Source organism: Diadema antillarum, unplaced genomic scaffold, assembly GCF_040938485.1.
Source record: "Diadema antillarum isolate AM-2024a unplaced genomic scaffold, OU_Dant_1.0 seq00000105_RagTag, whole genome shotgun sequence".
In the NCBI taxonomy this organism is placed as follows: Eukaryota; Metazoa; Echinodermata; class Echinoidea; order Diadematoida; family Diadematidae; genus Diadema; species Diadema antillarum.
Window position 1 is genome coordinate 920,945 of NW_027271191.1, and position 21,470 is coordinate 942,414.

At 38.8% G+C, this 21,470-nt stretch overlaps 1 protein-coding gene across 1 annotated transcript; it reads left to right on the forward strand.

Moving 5' to 3' along the window:
- The first annotated feature begins 177 nt into the window (after positions 1–177).
- Positions 178–20,384, forward strand: LOC139726951 (scavenger receptor cysteine-rich domain-containing group B protein-like). Its single transcript, XM_071637938.1, has 7 exons — positions 178–351; positions 2,942–3,253; positions 7,152–7,472; positions 8,550–8,867; positions 9,937–10,257; positions 12,359–12,676; positions 18,294–20,384. The coding sequence occupies exons 1-7, from the start codon at positions 258–260 to the stop codon at positions 18,815–18,817; spliced, it is 2,208 nt and encodes a 735-aa protein (XP_071494039.1). The 5' UTR covers positions 178–257; the 3' UTR covers positions 18,818–20,384.
- Positions 20,385–21,470: the final 1,086 nt, after the last annotated feature.

Consider the following 21,470-nt stretch of genomic DNA (forward strand, 5'->3'; position numbering starts at 1 on the left):
CAGAATTACGTCATCGCCGTTACTACGTACGACAAGACGCGACGTACGCACTAGACCACTGAAATCCGCATCGCGGAAAATACAACATACGTCATAATTATATGCACGAAAAGTGCAGTGTTCACTGATACCAAGCGGTACTGCGGTATGATAGGGCAGAGGTGCGTTGATGAACATCGTAGAACGTGACCACTTTTCATATTGACTGGTGGTCAAGGTTTAGAACTGGAAAAGGGATAGACGAACTGTGTCGAGACATGGGCGAAACTTCGTTATTCAGCGTATTACAGCCACTACCCACATTGGCGTCGTTATTTTTTGTCAATCTGTTTTGCATCGTTTTCGCCCAAGGTAAGTACTGGTAGATGAGATCCTAGAAGACCACACCAAAAGAGGAAGATACACTGTACCTGTCAGGTGGTGAGGTGGTGAATGGTGCTGGTGGAACTGGAGTGACGATACCATTCGCAAGAGTGCACAATTGCCCAAGAGAGAGAGAGCGTGTAGCGTGTTGTACTATTGCGCTGTACGTGACATTCGATCATATAGGAACTTTTAGCTTTACATACACCATGTATTTTCCAAAGCCACAAAAGGTAACATACTAACAAATTTACGGACCAGGTCAGGAGGTTTACGGAGCATTAAGGGCTGTACATCTACTACTACCTTGTGTGGCCTTTCTTGTATGAGCAGATGAAACAAAAACCCAGCATTAGTGTTTCGATATTGAACTTTCTAAAATGTTAGTTAGGTATAGAAACAATCATTGTCAGGCAATGAAAAGCAATGTAAATATTGGATCAGTATAGTCAATGTTAACTATTGTGAAATATACAAAATTTGAACAATGGCTATAGTAAAAATGTTTCCAGACTAAACTGTCTACAATGGTTTAAAATTACATGCAGCTTGTTTGAAAGTTTATTGAGAAAAGCAGTGATATATATCACATAGTCTATCTCTTTATATTTTAGGCTTTATTGCAAAATTGTTATATGGTAGGATATTTTGTCATATAACTGACCTACACAATATATGCATAAAATGTGATAACTCGAACATTTTTTTAAATCCTTGCTGTCAAACGTAAACAGTACCTATGGCAAGCAAGGCCATACAAAAATACAAGTTAAGTTTACAAGGTTTATAGGTGTAATAAGTTACATCCTGCATGGTACATATGCCAAATAAAGAAAGAGGAGAACATGCTCTTCTAAACACACTTTAATTGAGGGGAATCTTGTATGACAGTAAAACAGCCTAGTGGAGATTGGAGGGGCTTCACTATCGCAGCGTCAGAGCCATTTTGCTCCACTTTTGTGTGGTGTACGTAATGATTTGATGTGACTAGGTAGGTATATGTACCTCAAATCATTTACTTATGTCACTCTGTTGGGGTGTATGATTATACAAGGACTGTTGACTGTGAAAAATATCCTTCCAGGAATACAAAAATTCACTTATAATCTCTTTGTCATTGTGCAGTACAAAGAGCTACTGTTGGAGAGAAACTTGATTATTTGATTTCGCTTCTAATTGTGGTATTTCACTTTAATGTTCACCAAGTGTGATATATGTTATGGGTTGAATTAATGACAGCATAAGCTACATCATCAACATGTGGAAAGCGGAAGCACTGTGGTCTGGTAATACTACAGTAGAAATAACTCAACTTGGTACGAGTAAACTGCCTGTCATTAAGTCAGTAAGGACAGCAGGGACTTGGTGTCAGGGCAACTGTAAGTGAAGGAATTTAAAGTAATTAGATTGATGGCATACATCTGGTAGGCCCAGTCTTTTATTTTTTTTTTCTTTTTATAACTTCAGAAAGTTCAAAACCTGTGTATTTGTGGCCTCTGGTTCTAGTTTCTGCCACACATTGCACAAGGTACTTTTAAAGCTACAATGTATTTCTTTTTATGTGTGAATGCAAGGTATGTGTGAAAGGCAATTGATTATATGTATACGTATCTTTTTAAAAAGCAGAATACGATGAAATATGACCATTTGTGTGACTGATCAATACTTACAAAAATGCTGTTAACTGTTTTGTTTCTTGATTAAAGAGTAAAAAGTTAATTGAACTCAAACACAATGCACTGAAATGCTTATGACAGTACTTATTTATGTGGATGTACAATTCTTTCTTCTTCTTTTTTCAGTTACTTGTAGTTCACTGTGTGACTTCGACAATTCCGATAAGAATAGTCACAGCATTAGTAGTTTTAAGTTGTTGATCATTATAAGATCTAAAGTAAAGATACACCTCAGAGTTTAAAGAGAAAAAATGAAAAACTTATCCCTTGTAACTAGAGACTATGCTCCTCTTATGTACAAAGAATAATGGTTGGAATTTGTTGGCATTCTTATGAATTGACCATACTTTCTAAATTCTGTAGATTGAAAGTCAATCTAATAGATCGCATGCAGGGACCAATCCAAAATTGGATTGAAAGTTTCAATCAAAGGAATTTAAAGTGTTGATCTGTGGTATTTATTCCCTCTCCATCATAAAGAAGTTTCCAGTTTTATTATTCTGAGGAAAAGTCTAAATTAACTACTTTACCAGCATATGAAAGAGATCTAATTTGAAGGGTTGAACTTAAAAAATGTAGTTGATGACCTACATGTGGTGATATAAAACACCATCTAGTGATCTTGATATACAGTAAGATTAATTTTGTCTTGAACCTCAGATGAGACTCAAAGAAATATATGATGTAAGTGTAGATTCTTAGAAAGATTGTGTAAAAAGTCTTGAATAGGATCAGTGAACTCTCTCTCTCTCTCTCTCTCTGCAAGAAGAAAAAAAAAGATTCTCATTCAACTTCGTTCGAGGAAAGCAAAGGCAGACAGTGCTGAAAACAAAACACGACACTGAGACAAATTGCCAGGTTGATTGTGATTTATTTTCTGTGGTTTTCAATATATTATACAGATGTAAGGCTACGTGGTGGGATCAACGAGTGGGAAGGACGTGTTGAGATCTTCCTCAGCGGATATTGGGGCACAGTATGTGATGACTCCTGGGACCTGAATGATGCAGAAGTAGTCTGCAGACAGTTGGGATACAGTGGGGCAACACAGGCACACAGCAATGCCTACTTTGGTGAGGCGACAGGATTCATCTGGCTGGATAATGTTGCCTGTACTGGAAGTGAGAACAGACTCTATGATTGCTCACACAATGGAGTGGGAGAGCACAACTGTGGCCACCATGAAGATGCTGGTGTTACATGCTCCAATTCTGGTGAGTCTAAAAGTGCAATTCATTAACTGATTTAATGAAAACCCACAATATTAAAATTATTTCTTTTTATGGTTGGAAATGTGGCCTGTTGATTTGTTTTGCTACCATACATTCAGTGATGGAGAAAGATTGCATGGACATTTGGAAACTTATGTGTAATAAGATTTTATGTGAATTTTAAGGTGGACCTGTTTAAAAAAATGTAGGAAAGTAACACTTACATGATGGCATAGCAGTCAAATTGATATAATCTTAAGGTTCTAAACTCTCCTAGTGCTTAAAAAAAAGTTTTCATAATGTGTAGCCAGTATAACATACACATTTGTTTGTATGTATATATATATATATACACTACACTTGTATATCACATCTGGTCATGCTGTATATAAAGTCTTTTCTTTTGTAGACAGGTAAAGAAAATCTCGCCATGAATTCTAGTGTAAAATTATGTCAATTTCTTTGCTCTATGCATTATTTTTTTTATAGCTCTTGGGACCCACTCACTTCAAGAAGTAAAGAGTCCAAAATGTGCACACCCCACACCACACACTGGCAAAGTAGCATCATGAACATTCAAATGAGACCATCTCCAGATCTACTGCCTCTTATCTTGAATCTCCTCTATAACCTATGTACTTTCGTCTTTTCATTTATTCACTCTTTGTTATGCTGCTTAATCCATCCACACTCTTTAGAGAGAAAAGCAAATACAACAGCGCATGATATTTTAGAAGGCACTTGAGATCAGTGTTGTATGTCACTAGCTTTCTGTTCAGGTCCTTGACTATTCTTCCGTCATTGGGGGATATTCACCATCACTTCCTGACCAACTCTTCCTGGTCAGGTGGCTTGATGGGCTGGTACACATCTGCACCTTTCAAAGCTGCCAGCTCAGTCAAGTTCATGACAGATTGAGATACCTCTTCAAATGAGGGATAGTCATGGAATACATGTATATCGTCGGTGGTCGTGCGATCTGTCATTTATGCAGTTTTTGTGTATTTTATGTACGTAGGAATGATAATTCAAGGTAATCACGTTTGATGTTTACCCATTTTTCAGTCATGATTGCAACATTTGATATGTGGAATTTCCAATTATATTTGTGTAAAACCTCAGGCTATAATTCTTACTCTAAATGTATAATGTTTTCGTCGAATAGCATTGTTTGGAAATATATCTATCTATATGCAAGAAATCGCAAGATAGCTACATGTATGTTTTATTTTTTTATTTGCAAAAACCATACAGTACCATGTAAATGACTTGTTTTGTTGACCTTGTGCATAGTACTTGCAGTCACCGAACTGTCGTATACACTCATATTTTGCACAAAGTCAATGAACTCGATGTTTGGCTGACCTCCTGCGCTGTGTTTTCGGTCATCCAAACGGTCATGTACATGTATAGGAGAGGATGGTATATTGCTGATTTTTAGCAAGCACAGTTATGGGGAAATGAACAAAATAAAATGACAACACTCTATAAAAGTGGTGATTACACAAAAATTTCATTCAGTTGGAAGCTGAAAATTTCACAGTATGTTCAGTGGAATGTCCACTATCAAAATGACTGAAAATCTGAAAATCGAAAATTTGACGGAAAGTTGTTATAAACAATGGTTCAGATGACCCCTGACAGTTTGTGTGAAAGTTGCATTTAGAGTCAGCTGTGGTGTGCTGGCAAAAGTGTTACGAAAAAATGTGGTGACTGTAAGCATTCTAATTTTAACTTGTTTGTAACTGAACCTCCCGAAACCACCCATGAGATTACTCCATAAACCGTCCAAACCCGCCCATCCACTTTTTTTTTTCTAGTTTTATGCTTTACTATTTTTATTGTTTTTATATAGAATATAATTATGTAATTTGAAAGAAGTCAAAGGTCAACAAAAGTATGTCAAAATTATTTCTGTGACACACAAGTCTCTTGGTAAAGTCTTGATGGGCTTTCAAGTAAACATACATAATACTTAATAGACAAAATTAAACATGCAGTGATCTATTTTGCATAATTTAGAAAATTGTCAAAATGAGAGTTATAATATTGCTGTACCTTCCAGGGAACAATAGGCCATTATGTACAGAATCTTCAGTTGCTAAAGGGTTAACCAAAACTTTTGCATCCAAGTAAAGTTACTACACTGTGCGATGTACATGTACAATAGACTAAACTTGAGCGCAATCTACGTGTACAACCAGAATACTGTATGCCAGAAGTGAGTGGGTCCTGGATTTGACTCAAATTTTGTATGGTTATTATATTTTCATGTAGAGTTGTCAGTGAGAATTTAATATATATTCCTTATCTCTGTCACTTTGTATTGGGTACAATGTATGAGGTGTGTTGATGTACATGTCTGTAAAGGGGAAGTTTCCCCCAATATACTGTGGGCCTACGTATGTACATGTGGATTTAGTAATTATGCTGTAATCAGTGAAGCTGGAGGAAAAGTGAGCAGTCTGTTTCAAAGTAATGAATTTTTAACAGTTTAGGTGCCACCATCCCATGATGACAAGACTGCATTTAGTGACGTTACTGCAGAATATTGAATAAGGATATAGAGAAAATATAAACAATTCCGAATTTTTTTTTTCTAGTATAATGAAAGGGCAACTGACTTGCAACTTTCAAAAAGCAAGGGTGAATGATAGTTTCCTTAACATACAATATATATATATATATTTATTATATATTATAATTCATATATCTATTATTTATGTTTATATTTATTATGTATATATTTATCATGTTATAGAATTTTGTGTAATTATTTTCTTAATATCTTCTTCTTTTTTAAGTGACATCGCAAAGTTTTGTAGTCTTTTAATATGTATCCAGGGATGGCAGCACCAAATCTGTACAAATTCATAACTTTTGAGTGGACTGTCTGATTTTCCTCAAACTTCACTTACAGATGTATGATTTTGATTCATATTGCTGCATTCACTCTATAGACCAGCTCATACAGTACCTAAGTGTAATTCCACTTTGTGCATTCATGAGCAGAAAAAAGTCATTTGTACTAGCAACAGGCAGTTTGGTTTGTTAATTCACTGAGATAAGCATCTGTGATGTAATGATTATTCACAGTGATCTTTATCTAACCCCGCGTTCACATTCGTCCCCGCAACGCGGGGACAGCCACAAGAGATCTTATCTTTTTTATGACTGACTGTTCACATTGGTAGCTCATCTGTCCCCGAGCTGTGGGGGCAATTGGGGCTTGGGGCGAGCTCTGCCAGACATAGCGCATGCGCCCATTTGATGACCACAGCTGGACGCTATCAATTTCGCCCCAAGGTCACTCTCCCTTCCAAATCTTGTCCCCGTACCCGACTTGCTTGGCGGGGACGGGGGGACAAGTCCCAGTGAGCGTTCACATTATGATTTTGGAGGAGAAAGTCCAACAGCTCGGGACTTTCCCTGCGTCGCGGGGACCAATGTGAACACAGGGTAAATGGTGCTTGCCAGCCCATCCACCAGGTCCTGACAGCAAGCCTGGTATTTGGCAATATCCAGAGAAAAAAAGGTTATTATTGCATTCAGTACAAAGCAATGAAATGGATGCCTGCTAAAATGTCAACTGATGTACTGTTCTGGTCACATTGACCCTGTTTTATGAAGAGTTTAAATAAATGATTATAGTTGATTTCTATGGTAAATCTCTGGCAGCCTGTGTGGTAAGGAAATTTAAAATCGATTATATTTTTTGGTAAAACGGGGCCCTGGTCTGAACTAAATTTCATTCTTTGTTTGGAACCTGCAAAATGAGGAGGACAGACAATTATCAGGAGAGAGGATACACTTTACAATTGTATGATTGATTAATCAATAACTTTGTTTTGATGGATATCAAAGAAATCATACCCTATTTCTTTTTGTTTAGCACTCTCAGGTGTCAGTGGTGAAGTGCGTCTGGTAGGAGGCAGTGTAGCACACGAGGGTCGTGTGGAACTGTTTTACTCTGGCTCATGGGGAACAGTCTGTGATGACCTTTGGGATGTCACTGATGCAGATGTTGTCTGTCGGCAACTCGGTTACACAGCAGCACAAGCCGCATACGATAGTGCATTCTTCGGCCAAGGATCAGGGAATATTTGGTTGGACAATGTGGAGTGTGTTGGAAGTGAAACAGCCATTAGTCAGTGCAGCCATTCTGGATATGGTGTGCACAACTGTGGACACTCGGAAGATGCTGGTGTGAAGTGTATATCAGGTAAGGATGACATATTGGGAGATGGCAAAATTGCAATATCTTCTTTTAAACTTGGTAGTGAAATTGTGAGATAAAGCCATGACATGGCAAGTGCAAATACAGTGCTTGATTGATAGTTGGGGTTCAGTACAATTGATTACACATCTATCATAGGGGATATAAACATTGCATGCTCTTTGTTGTTTGTTTTATTTTCTTGACTCTCACATACAAATAATGATTTGAGAACTTAAGCACTATGCTGACATCATTGCTTGCTTAGGTGACATTGATAAGATTAAATTCTTGATATGTTAGATCAGGTGATATGAATTGTATATTATATGTTTGAATATTACAAACAATCGTCGATCCTTTCTAGTGCAAGGGGAATTCTGTGTTGCAGGTATTCCGTGGTGCTGCTGCACTTTGAGTAGGCCTACAAGTTCTGCAGAATCTATTGAGCACCAACATGGGATTAATTGTGAACTGCTATATTGCCCTGATAATGCATGGTGATTATGTATGGAGGGGTCAACCCAGATGTCAGTTAATGGTCAATAGATAGATTTCCCCCATTTGTAGCCAAGTGACAGTGTATGGTCAAGAGGTTCATTTTGTCAGGAAAATCACTTTAAATGGAAGTTACTGTAGCTTGTGTCTCTTGTGAACATCAAGATGTTCTATAGGAGCAGGGAGTGTCAGAGAGTCAATTGAAGAAATGAATCTGATTTGTCAATACAAAAGTCCTGCACATCTATTTCATCTTGGTAGTATGACATTGGGTCAGAGGCAAACAATACTTAACAGCAATAGCAGCATTGATATGTCTATGTTACACCATGTTACGTGCTATTTCAAGGAACTGAGAAACTTTACTCTGTCCAACTTTCTAGTTTTGTTTCCCCGCACAAAGTAAATTTTTATCTAGTATATTATGTTCATGAGGCTTCATCAGTAGAAGACTGCAGTGAGCTGGACACAGTTACATGTACGTAAAGGCAAGGAATTTGATTTTATAGGTACTTTGCATTTAGTTATACAGCGCTTGATGTGAGATATGAGTGTTTGTTCTTTCTTGATCTGAATACACATTAGGATCTGATGATAACATCCGACTGGTGGGTGGAGGTGACAGTTACGAGGGACGTGTGGAGGTGTACTACCAGAATGAGTGGGGCACAGTATGTGATGACTCTTGGGATATCGTTGATGCCCAAGTGGCTTGCCGACAGCTTGGTTTTGCCACAGCGGATTATGTATCATCCTTTGGGGAAGGCTCTGGCAGAATCTGGTTGGATGACTTGCAGTGCACAGGTTCAGAGTCCAGTCTTTCAAACTGTGTCCATAGTGGCTGGAATAATCACAATTGCAGGCATTCAGAGGATGCTGGTGTGAGGTGTTCCAATGCTGCAAGTAAGTACAGTGGTAATGATTGGCAGTTGCCAGGAATAGCCTGTTTAACTCTAAAGGACTAGCATTTATGAAAATATAATTGTGCGAATGCAAATATGTTCCCAAAAGTGTGAAGAAAAAAAATCTAGAAAAGAAGCTGTTTGTAATGATATGATTTCGAATAGACTTTCTAGCACAATATAGACTCATGAGCAAAATTGTAGTACTGCAAATATGGAAATTTTCGCACTGTGGAAATTTTTTGCGCATTTCAGGCAACTAGAAACTAGTGCAAAAACAAAAGCATGTAAATATTTTTGCTGGTTATATGTGCCACTTTGTATTGTCTTCATTCCATGGAATTAAAAACATGCGAAATTCATTTTACTCAGCCAAAATTATTCACGCAAATTTTTATAATAGTGCCTATTTATACTAGTGGTACTGTATATACATGTATAGAAATTGCATCGAATACGCTAATAGGATATTAATGCCATGCTGTTGATATCAGTGTGAAAATTCATAAGCAGTTGCATCCCTGATGAAGGGGGAAGCCCCCCAAAATTTGGATTTTGAATTAAAACCAACTGGCATTTACTGCATTCTTCTATCGTGACTTTACTATTTCTATTACTATTACTGCCAATATGTGGATCTAATAAAATGTTTACATACATGTATATATATAAAATATATATGATATATGTAATACATACATGTACATGTATTTATATATAAATATGTATATAATATGCATTACAATATATCCTTGTTTTATGTGTAGATGAACATTCATGAGTAATGTTTGATTTTCTAGGTCATGCATTGAAGATTGCATACAAATTAAAATTTTTATGATCACTGAGAAAAAAAGTTCTTAAATAGTGCAACTCTGCACTTTGTTTAATGCAATCAGCTTATAAACTTCCTATGTCAGTGTGCATTCTTATCAAACTTTATGTCATAATGCATAGGGATACCATAATCTTTGTAATTGGTAATGCAATGGCCTTCCTGTGAAACAGATTTGCTTGTGAAACTTGGGGCTTACATAGCTTCTATATGTTACCTTTTATAATAATCAAAGGGGAGTCTCAGCTTCGGTTGGTAGATGGGAGCACCAGCAGGGAAGGGCGAGTGGAGATCTACCACAACGGTATCTGGGGAACAGTGTGTGATGACGACTGGGACACACGTGATGCTGAGGTAGTGTGCAGAGAGCTCGGCTTCCCGGGTGTGGACAACTCTCATAGCAATGCACACTTTGGCGCTGGGACGGGAACTATCTGGCTGGACAATGTGGACTGTCAGGGTGGGGAGTCCAGGCTGGAGTACTGTTCACACAATGGCTGGGGGAACCACAACTGCGGGCATGGTGAAGATGCTGGTGTTTCTTGTTCATCAGTTGGTAAGTTTAATTCAAAGTATCAGCTGCAATTTCTGCAACATTGTAAGGAGAGTAAATGCATAAAAAGCATTTTGATTTATCTGAAAGATTGTCTTATGGTTAAACATTAAACATTTACTGTGGCATAATCAATATTTATTCATTTTGAAATTATCTAAGAAATTGATACTGATAAAGTAAGATTGTATAGCAGATTACTCAAATGAAATCTTAATAGCAGGTCTCTGAACTCTTATTTCCCAATCATGACTTCAGCTTAAAGATAAAATGCATCTGCATCTATTCTGCATCTATTTCTCTATATTTCTGTGTCCTTATCACACGTCTCATTATTTTTATGCCTCCGCCACGAAGTGGTGCCGGAGGCATTATGTTTTCGGGTTGTCCGTCCATCCGTCCGTCCGTCCTTCCGTCCGTCCGTCCGTCCGTCCGTAATGAATTTTGTGGACAGGGTAACTACCAAAACCTTTTGAGGTATCCTAATGAAACTTGGCATGTATGTGTATTAGGGGGTGAAGTTGTGCCTATCAACTTTTGGAAGCACATGCTTAAGGTCAAAGGTCAAAAGGTCAAGGTCAAATGCTTAAAATTTCACTATTTCCCCCATATCTATGCAATGCCTGAAGATATTTTCTTGAAACTGAGTGTATACATGTATTACCAAATTAAGATTCTGTGGTGAAAGTTTGGGGTCATGAGGTCAAAAGGTCAAAGGTCAAAAGGTCAAGTAAAATGTTAAAATTTCACTTTTTCTCTGTATTTTGGAAATTGTTCAAGGTATCTTTATGGAACATAGTATATATGCATGTACTGACTGGCAGTGGTTATCTAGGGAATTTAGGGTTCATGGGTCAAAGGTCAGGGGTCAAAGGTCAAGGGCAATACTTCAAAATTTTACTATTTTCCTTATATTTATGCAATGCAGGATGATTTTTTTTTTTACTTGATGTATGCATGTATAACCCAATAGAGATTCTCTGGGATTTTTTTTTTGCCAAGAAGGTCAAAGGTCAAAAGGTCAAAGATCAAGTGAAAGTGCTGAACTTACTTCTTTCTCTATATCTCGGAGTGGCTCACGTTATCTTGAAACTTAGTACATATCTATGTATGTTCTGCCTGACAGTGATTCTCTTATAAATCAAAGGCCAGATGAAAATGATAACAATTTACTGTTCAATACAGAAATTGCACTTTTTCTCCACACCTTGAAAATTTCTCAGTGCATAAACTTATGAAAGGGTCAAAGTCAAGTTAAAGTTCTTAAATCCCCAAATACATGCTCTCCTATTCATCCAATTAAACATAGGTCAAGGAAGTAAACATTCAATACATTTGTGACAAACATGTCATTTTAATATTTTCCCAATTTTGTGAAAATGTTATCACACATTGTCCACATGTACTATAGACCTATTAGGAGAATCATGCATTATTGCGGAGGCATACCAGTCGCCATAGCGACATTTCTAGTTTTGATATACTTCTGTTGAGGATTGCTGGATCTGTTGTGCCATTTTGTCCGATATGTTTTCTTCCTCTCATGTTAGTCTTGTCTCATTTTGTCCTGTCTCTTAGTCTTCCTTTATTACATGTATAGTTTCATTGTTGTTCCAGTCTAGTTTTATATTCATTCACATGTGTGTATGTGTGTCTGTTTGTTACTCTGTCTTCGTAGTGGGATTCCAGACCTTTTTTTTTCCTAGACATTTTGCTTTTTTGTCCTTTGTGCACAAATTTATTTTTTTATTGACATTCTGTACCTGAGGGACCCACTAGTTGGTCCCTCCATTTTTTGAAATTTGCGTATTATTTAATTTCATCACTTCAGTTTTCATGACAATGTAAAATTATAATTAGGTTCCATAATTATTGTATACTCTTCTCAGTTTACTTTGTTTTGCTTATGAAACCTTATTCTCTGTTACCAAAAAAGTGAAATAAAATTTGAATTTAACTGAATTTATTTGAAATGCAGCCTTACATATCCTTCATTGCAATGTTACACAACCAAATGACTGATTACTATGACAATTTTGCAATTCTGACTGCAAAGATCAGTAATCTCATAGTCCATGATGCATCTTTCTCTTCTTCCAACAAGGTGTGTCAGAGGGTGACATACGACTCAGTGGGGGCAGTGGCAGCCATGAGGGGCGTGTGGAGATCTACCACAACAGCGAGTGGGGAACAGTGTGTGATGATGACTGGTCAGTCAATGAGGCGAAAGTGGTCTGCAACAATCTTGGCTTCAGCTCTGTGGCAGCAGCTGATGTAGATGGCTTTGAGGCCTCGTCAGGGACCATCTGGCTGGACAATGTCAACTGTGTTGGAGATGAGAGCTCTCTTATTTACTGCACCCACAATGGTTGGGGCATCAATGATTGCTCTCATAGTGAGGATGTCGGTGTGCGATGCAGCAGTGAGTTTAACAATGTGCCTTCCTCTTTTAATGCCTCTTTCATTAACCCATATCCGCTGATCGCATAATGCAGTTCAGAAGCTGTCATTGCTGGAGGCTATTTCATGTACGTTCTAAACTGTACCGTCTCAAATTCAAGGTGATGTCACCGACACTTATGAAAAGAAAAAAGAAAACTATAGAAAACTATAGATCAATTGAAAGAGACAGAAATGGCCTTTCATATAAGATGTAAGCCAGTGTTATATCATGAATTACGTGATGTCATATGATTTTGATATTTTTGTATGATTTACATATTTATGAATAATCATATCGCTTATTCAAAAGAAACCACTAATGAAAAATCGTTCCATAACTTTATGCAGAAAACAGCTATCAATTTTGAAATCTTCATAATGTAAGCTTTCCGATGGTATATAACTCGTAGGGTATAATGCTTACAAATATGAAGAAATATCGAATAATAACTCATTGACCAGTGCTCTGTGGACTAATGTGGTCTACAAACTGATAAGTGCTATGAATAGGACTACAGTGAAGTAGGCCAATACGTACACATACAGCAGTGTTCAATCTCACATAGATATAGACCTATTCTGTCAGCAGCCTGCTGTAAACATCAAAATTGAATACAAATCCAAATGAAAATATCAGTAACAGGAAGTGATGCAAAGGACTGTGAGATATCAGGTCAGAGTTCACAGGCTATAATAAGCTATATAAATGATGTCATTATCCAAGCCATTTCTGCTACAGATTTATATCCCGTAGATTGTCATTCGCAGCATTTGCATGAAGTATGGGATATCCCGTAGATTGGCAGATATGGGTTAACGGGGAAGTCATACTTCCACATCCTGTAGTACATTAATCGACAGCTCCATGTTTTAAACCCGTTGAGGACTAGTTGTGAGTATACTCAGGCAAGTGTCTATGGGAAATGCGCGTTGTAGCAAAATCAAACCGTCCTCAACGGCTTAAGATTTGTGGAATTAATTGTGGTCCTTGAGCGACCAGGGATACTAAGACCCCGTTTACAGTGCGAGGCTCTGCCGCGGTGGAGCCCGCCTTCATTTCAGTGTAAACGCGCAAAAGGCCAAATGCGAAGCCCAAATTGGCCGCGCATTTGGCCATGCTCTGGAGGTGGTCTCGGCCGCGGCCGAGCCCGGCCTTTTCTCAGTGTAAACGCAATCTGGGCCAAATGCGCGGCCCGTACTATTTCGTTATTCAGGATATTAACCCCCTCAACGTCAAAAACTAGTATAGTTTAAGGTGGTTTTTGTCCTGCAAAGGATTTTTCCTTCAGCAAAGGCCTTTGCCCGAACAGCGACTTCGTCGCCACGGAATCCAGTTGGCAAAGGGTCTGAAAACCAGACTATACTAAATTGCGTTTGTTTACAAGCAGAGTGCCACTATGACAAAATATTGAAAGGTTTTAATTAAAGGCGCGGCCGAGCCCGGCAGTGTAAACGGACAAAATTGCGGGGCTCGGCCGCAGCTCGGCCCAGCCCCGCACTGTAAACGGGGTCCAACACTCTGAAAAACCCAAAACACATTACACTGAACAAGGATGATGACATGTTAAAAGCTTCACCATAAGAATGCACAAGTAGGAGGGCTCAGATATTCCAGAAATGTAGCAGTATAATTCCATTACAATATTGCTTGCTTAACAAGGCCGCCTGTGTAGAATTTATGCATGTTTTCTTCCTTTTTTATACCCCCGCAAAACGAAGTTTGAAGGGGTATATAGGAATCAGCGGACGGTCGGGCGGTCGGGCGGTCGGGCGGTCGGTCAGTTGCAAATCTTGCGTCGCGAACTACTTCCTCAGTTTTCAACCGATTCCCATAAAACTTGGCACAGATGTGTGCCTTGGGTTGTAGATGTGCAAGACGCATTTTTTGACAGTACCCAAAAGTACGTTGCCATGGTAACGGCATATTAATGGCAGAAGATCAAGGAAAGATCTTGCGGATTTAACTACTTCCTCAGTTTTTTGACCAAAGCTTATGAAATGTTGTTTTGACCAAAGCTTATGAAATGTTGTTTGGCGGGGGTATAACCAGTCGCTGTAGCGACATTTCTAGTTTCTTCTTCCTTGAGCCCCCACTCATGCATTCTTATGGTGAGGCTGCCATATGTCATCATCCTTGTTCGTATAATTGTAATTTGTCATAAATTCTGAAAACATTCTTATTCCTTCTCCCAATCAATATAAATTCTGAAAGTCTGTTCCCAGTATAACCACTTTTATAGACCCCGTTTACAGTGCGAGGCTCGGCCGTGGCTCGGCCGTGGCCGAGCCCGGCATTTTGGGCATTTTGGGCCTTTTGGGCCTTTTGGGCACATTCGGGCCAAATGCGTGGCCAATTTTAGTCTGGCTTCCAAACCCTCTCCCAGTACTATTTCGTTATTCAGGATATTAACCCCCTCAACGTCAAAAACTAGTATAGTTTAAGGTGGTTTTGTCCTGCAAAGGATTTTTCCTTCGGCAAAGGCCTTTGCCTGAACGGCGACTTCGTCGCCACAGAATCCAGTTGGCAAAGGGTCTGAAAACCAGACTATACCAAATTGCGTTTGTTTACAAGCAGAGCGCCACTACAACAAAATATTGAAAGGTTTAAATTAAAAGCGCGACCGAGCCCGGCAGTGTAAACGGACAAAATTGCGGGGCTGAGCCCCGCAATTGAGCCCCGCACTGTAAACGGGGTCATAGTTGTTCAGATGTAAAAGTCTGAAATTAGCCCAATAGTTTTCCTTTAAATGTGCCATTGGCATTGCAACTATGCACTGGTGTATGATAGCTCTTTCTCAGCACTGGAGCACAAATAATCATAATGAGGGGCAATTGGCAGTGCCCGTGATACCGGTACTCTCTTTGAGGTTCCATGCTCCGTGCTAACATTTTTAGCATTCTTACCTAATAGTTAGGAGCAATGTATGGCGGAGCAGGACTGTGGGAAGATTGTTGACAGTGACATTTGCTGAATGCACAGTACTTGCCCATGACAAATACTGCTACAATTTCTGCATTGCACACAGGGCTGGCACCGCATTTTTAACTCGTTGAGGACGAGTCCTGAGTATACTGGGGCAGGAGTCTATGGGAAATATGTGTTGTAGCAAAATCAGCCCATCCTCAACAGGGTAAAAGTGGGGGGGGGGGGCAGTTTATATTTCTGCTGCCACTTCATGGTTCCATCAGCTGGCAAGCAAAAAGAAAAAAATGAGTAAAAATAAATGAATAAAAGGCCTTCAGTGTAAATTTATGATACAATTTCCAGGGTTAATCCGCTAACAAGCAAAACCCACGCCTCACCCCCAGGCCCAGGAACAATGTTAATGTTCCTGTTGCTTCATGCCATGGTTTGATAAGTCTAAATGAGAACACATAATTAAATTCAGATATGATATGACAGTGAGAAAACACATGTTTTTAAAAGAGTTAGTATGTATGGGTCATGTTTGGCTGCAAAATTAGAAAGTAAAATATTGCACTAACCATATTTAAAAACTTGCCATTTTAATCACGTTATGAAGTTTCTCCAAAATGTTGTACTTCTGACTTGCTGGTGACACTATGAGGTAGAATTTACAGCACAATATAAACAATTTGGATATTATTGTCCCCGCCGAACGAGTTCGAGCAGGGGACTATGAAACGGGCTCCGTACGTGTGTGTGTCCGTGTGTCCGTGTGTCTGTCTGTCCGTCTGTCTGTCTGTGCGTCCGTGTGTGATCAAAATGTTCAATTTGCTACTTCTCTGTCATTTATGAGCCAATTTTGATTCTGTTTGCTTTATATGATAGCACTACATGGGAGCTTTGAAACTTGTACACAGAATTTCAGTTGTGACCTTTGACCTTGACCTTTGACCTATATTGTACATTTTGCTTCAAAATGCTACTCCTTCGCCATTTCTAACCCGATTTCGATTCTGTTTGCTTTATGTGATGGCACTAGGTGAGGGCTTCAAAACTTCTACACAGAATTTTGACCTTTGACTTCTTTGACCTTTGACCTTGATTTTTTACCTTTATTGTACATTGGCTACAAAATGCTACTCCAAATTCATGAATTTCTTCCGTCGAGATGTTGACGCCTGTCCGGTGATCAGGAGGTCGTAGGTTCGAATCCTGCTCGAGTATGTACGCCCATGATTTTTTATCATGGCTACTACTAAAACACTGATCAATTCAGTGCTTATTTACGTCGATGTAGGGCAATTTGTCAATCAGTTGCAAAATGCTACTCCTTCGCCATTTCTAACCCGATTTCGATTCCGTTTGCTTTATGTGATGGCACTAGGTGAGGGCTTCAAAACTTCTACACAGAATTTTGACCTTTGACTTCTTTGACCTTTGACCTTGATTTTTGACCTGCATTGTACATTTTGCTACAAAATGCTACTCCTTTGCCATTTCTAACCCAATTTCATTTCCGTTTGCTTTATGTGATGGCACTACAGTCTGTAGGTGAGGGCTTCAAAACTTCTACACAGAATTTTGACCCTTGACTTCTTTGACCTTTGACCTTGATTTTTGACCTATGTTGTACATTGGCTACAAAATGCTCCTCCTTTGCCATTTCTAACCCGATTTCGATTCCGTTTTCTTTATGTGATGGCACTAGGTGAGGGCTTCTAAACTTCTACACAGAATTTTGACCTTTGACTTCTCTGACCTTTGACCTTGATTTTTGACCTATATTGTACATTGGCTACAAAATGCTACTCCTTCGCCCGTTCTAACCCGATTTCGATTCCGTTTGCTTTTTGTGATGGCACTAGGTGAGGGCTTCAAAACTTCTACACAGAATTTTGACCATTGACTTCTTTGACCTTTGACCTTGATTTTTTACCTATATTGTACATTGGCTACAAAATGCTACTCCTTTGCCATTTCTAACCCGATTTCGATTCCGTTTGCTTTTTGTGATGGCACTAGGTGAGGGCTTCAAAACTTCTACACAGAATTTTGACCTTTGACTTCTTTGACCTTTGACCTTGATTTTTTACCGATATTGTACATTTTGCTACTAAATGCCACTTCCGGCGGGGACATGTTTTACGCACCGCGTAATTTCTACTTTTCCTTGTTCTTTATGTATTGTTGACTTGTTGACTGCTCACACACCCAGTAAAAAAGGATTTTGTCCCTACAAGACAACCCCCCCCCCCCCCCCCCCCACTCTGCTGTTAGGACCAATTGATTGCAGTGAGACTGGCCACCAACCCAGTAACTAATCAGTATGGTGGAGTGGCAATGCAGATGCATGTTATTCACCAACACCCTTCTAACACAGCAATGTATTGGGTTGTGTATCAATCCCCTTCAGAGATGATTCTAGTTCTTTTTTCTCATAGTTACATATCTGATTCCTTATGGAAATACCAGAGATTGTGTTCTCCAAATTATTGACCACTCAGGAGAAAAAGTACATCAAATCCATAGGAAAGCTGTGAAATGTATTGCAGACTTCACTTTTTGCTGTTATTGAAGGATGATGCTTCTGTAGTGATTGTTATCCTGCAGTGAGCAAGTTTGATCACAGGTGTCGTTTGTGTGTAATTTCCAATTTGTGTGTTCATACTTGATCCTTTTCTTCACACAGGTGGTGGACTCACTGCAGGAGAAATTGCTGGTATAGTCATTGGATCTCTGCTGGGTGTGGTAGTGCTCTATTACATTTGTAAGCACTGCAAGGAGCAGAATAAGGATGAGGTCACATCCAGCAACACCGTTCCTACCGCTGCTGTCTCCCCAAATACGGCACAACCTCCACCTCAGCACGGGAATTCTCAACCTGTATTTTCATTGAGTGGTGGGATTGGGTTTACCACAGCCAACAATGCTGTTCATATGCCCATGCCACAAAATGATATTCCTGATGTGCCACCACCCTCGTACGACTCGATCTCAAAGTATACAGTCTCCCCACTCGTTGGGGTGACACCCACTGTGGGTTATAATGCCCCAACAGAGCCACCGATGGAGCCACCACCATATACTTGTACTTCTACAGGTGGGGAGTTTGTTCCCCCACCTCCTCCCCTCAGCATTCCTTATACCTACCATACTCCAGACCAGGCACCATATCCTACCTCACCCTCTGCCTTAGCTCCCATCAATACATAGACAACTGTGAGTGCCAAGAGGGACATAGGGTTTAACAAACTTTGTACTTGCTATTTATGAATGATAGGTGTAAAATATTTTTGTCAATACAGTGAGTGTTTAACACTTCTAAGAATTATTTTTGAGTACCTATTCTGTAAATAGCATCTCTTTATATGTAGAGTATTTCTTTCTTTATCAGCTTCTACAGCATTCTAATTTTTACACAATACATGTACATATCATAGATATATATATATATGGATACATGTAAATGTAATAGAGAGAGAGAGAGAGAGAGAGAGAGTGAGAGAGGGTGGCTTATTGATTGATTGTACTGATTGTTAATCATTATTTATATTAATTTGAATTTGGATGTTGCATTTTATAATATGTGCTGTATTACCATGCTGTTTTTCCCCAAAGACCATGTATTGCATTCAAGGGGAATTCCAGTGCAGTTGAAAATTAGTCTGGAAAGAAGGAGTAAACTTTTTTTTTTGCAAAACAATGAAAATTTCACCAAAATCAGATGAAACATTAGTAAGTTATTTTATTTTGAAGTTTTGATATTTTTTTAAAGAAATAGTTCCTGAGCACTCAGTGTTGATATGCAAATATTGAAATGATAATATCATCCCCTCACAACATGCCCTTTATGTTGTACATAGAATGTTGAAATTTCCAGTTTTTCATTCAAACAAAATTACACCCCAGTTTCAAATCCTGATTTATCTAACTGAGCACTATTCTGAAGTTATTCAAACAGGAATAGGTCTTACATCATATTTTACACTTTGATAACAGATACATTGAACTTTTGTCAGTTTTTTTGTACATGATGAACGGAAAATTGTGAGATGATGACAGCATTAGCACACCCATCGGTGATCATATCAGCTGTACAAGAACGGCAGAACTGCAGAAATGAGCAGATCTTCACAATTTCATATTTCTGTAATTTTTGTCCGATTTTGATTAAGTTTTCACTGTAACATATTTTGTAAGATTTTACTTTTTGTTATCACTGATTCACTTATAACTAAACTGGAATTCCTCTTTAGGTATTCAATAGTAGAACATAACTTGTGAAGTGCATAGGCACAAAAACGTTTCATATGTCGCTATGAACACTTGTCAATTGTCACTATGAATCTGCACAATTTAATGAGAAAGCACAAATATTAAATTGTGGCATGTACAGACTCACTGCATGGTGTGAGCAATGGTTGCTCTGTGCATATTCACCAGCTCATGGCTTCCATTGCTGAACTATGAAGAATCAGACAAAATTCAAACAGAGGGGTTAGTTGTTCAGTCTGGAGATATAAACTGAAAGGAATGGCTTTCTTTCACATCATTCTCGAATATATTGCCCTGACAAGGGCCATTTCTTGCACAACTTGTTATTTTGCCTTAATAGCCCAAGCAACATTTTTAGATATCGTAGTCAGCATCATCCAAAATGTGTGATTATATAATGTCTATGTATCTTAGTATTATTCTAGGTTTTTGATCATGTAGGCCTATTGCTAAAGTTATGTGATAAATTGATGAGGGTGTCAAATGTGTATTAATTTGTTTCCAATGTACTGTAAACGTCAATATTTTCGCGCGATTAATTTTTCGCGCTGAGCGGCTCGAAAACGTATTCGCGGGTTCTTAAATTCGCGCTCCGCAGCAGGTTACTTTACTGTAGTACACATTCACTGCTTTCATCCAAAGCCTCTGCTACATAGCTTGCTATGCCAGCGTACGACAAGCGACGTAGCGAGCGGCTCGACTGCGAGTACAAGCACTCAAATACGTAGTACAGCTGTGACTGTAGTACCGTAGTCACGGGGGAATGTAGCATCGGTGCGCGCGGTGCACACTGCATGCTACAGTACACAGCAATCTATCGTCTCTTCGCACAGTACTAGTAGCGTAAACATGCCTGTACATTGTACTACGTAGCAGTATCATCGATGAAGCGCACACAATTCATCCCGTTCAAAATGTGCATAGAAAATTGTGAAGATATATTCGCGCGTTTTTGAATTCGCGCTAGCCGAACGTAGCGCGAAATCCGCGAAAATTAATGTACCGCGAAAATTTCCACGTTTACAGTACTTGATGACAGTTAGGAAAGAAGAACCAACATCAGGGATGAATGAGAGTAATCAATATCTCATGTTGACACATGTTATGCCATCTGCAGTTCACATGGGGCAGGTTCTGAATTTGTCGGTGAAGTGTAATGCAGTTGCTCTTCGTCAAATACCTTAAAGGGATCGTATAGTTTTGGTTGAGACCTAATTTCAGGTTTCTAACATTTTTTGGTGAGATAATGAGAACCTCTTATGAAATATGAAAGAGCATGTAATTCCATGAGGAATTTAACGTTTATTTGATGAAAATTGGTTTTGAAATGGGTGAGATATCCAAAACAGTGCAATTCTAATAAAGTGTGGGACCCACACTTTTTACAATTGCTTTGTTTTACTTAGTTGTTGGATGTTTCAGTCATTCCAAACCCGTTTTTCATAAAATAAACTTTGAATTCCTCTTAGAATGGTATGCTCTGTACTATTTCATGAGTGTTTTCATAGTATCTTGCAAAAAGTTAAGCCAAATTCTCATCTCTACCAATTGAATACTGTACCATCCCCTTAACATGAGGGAATTTGGAGAT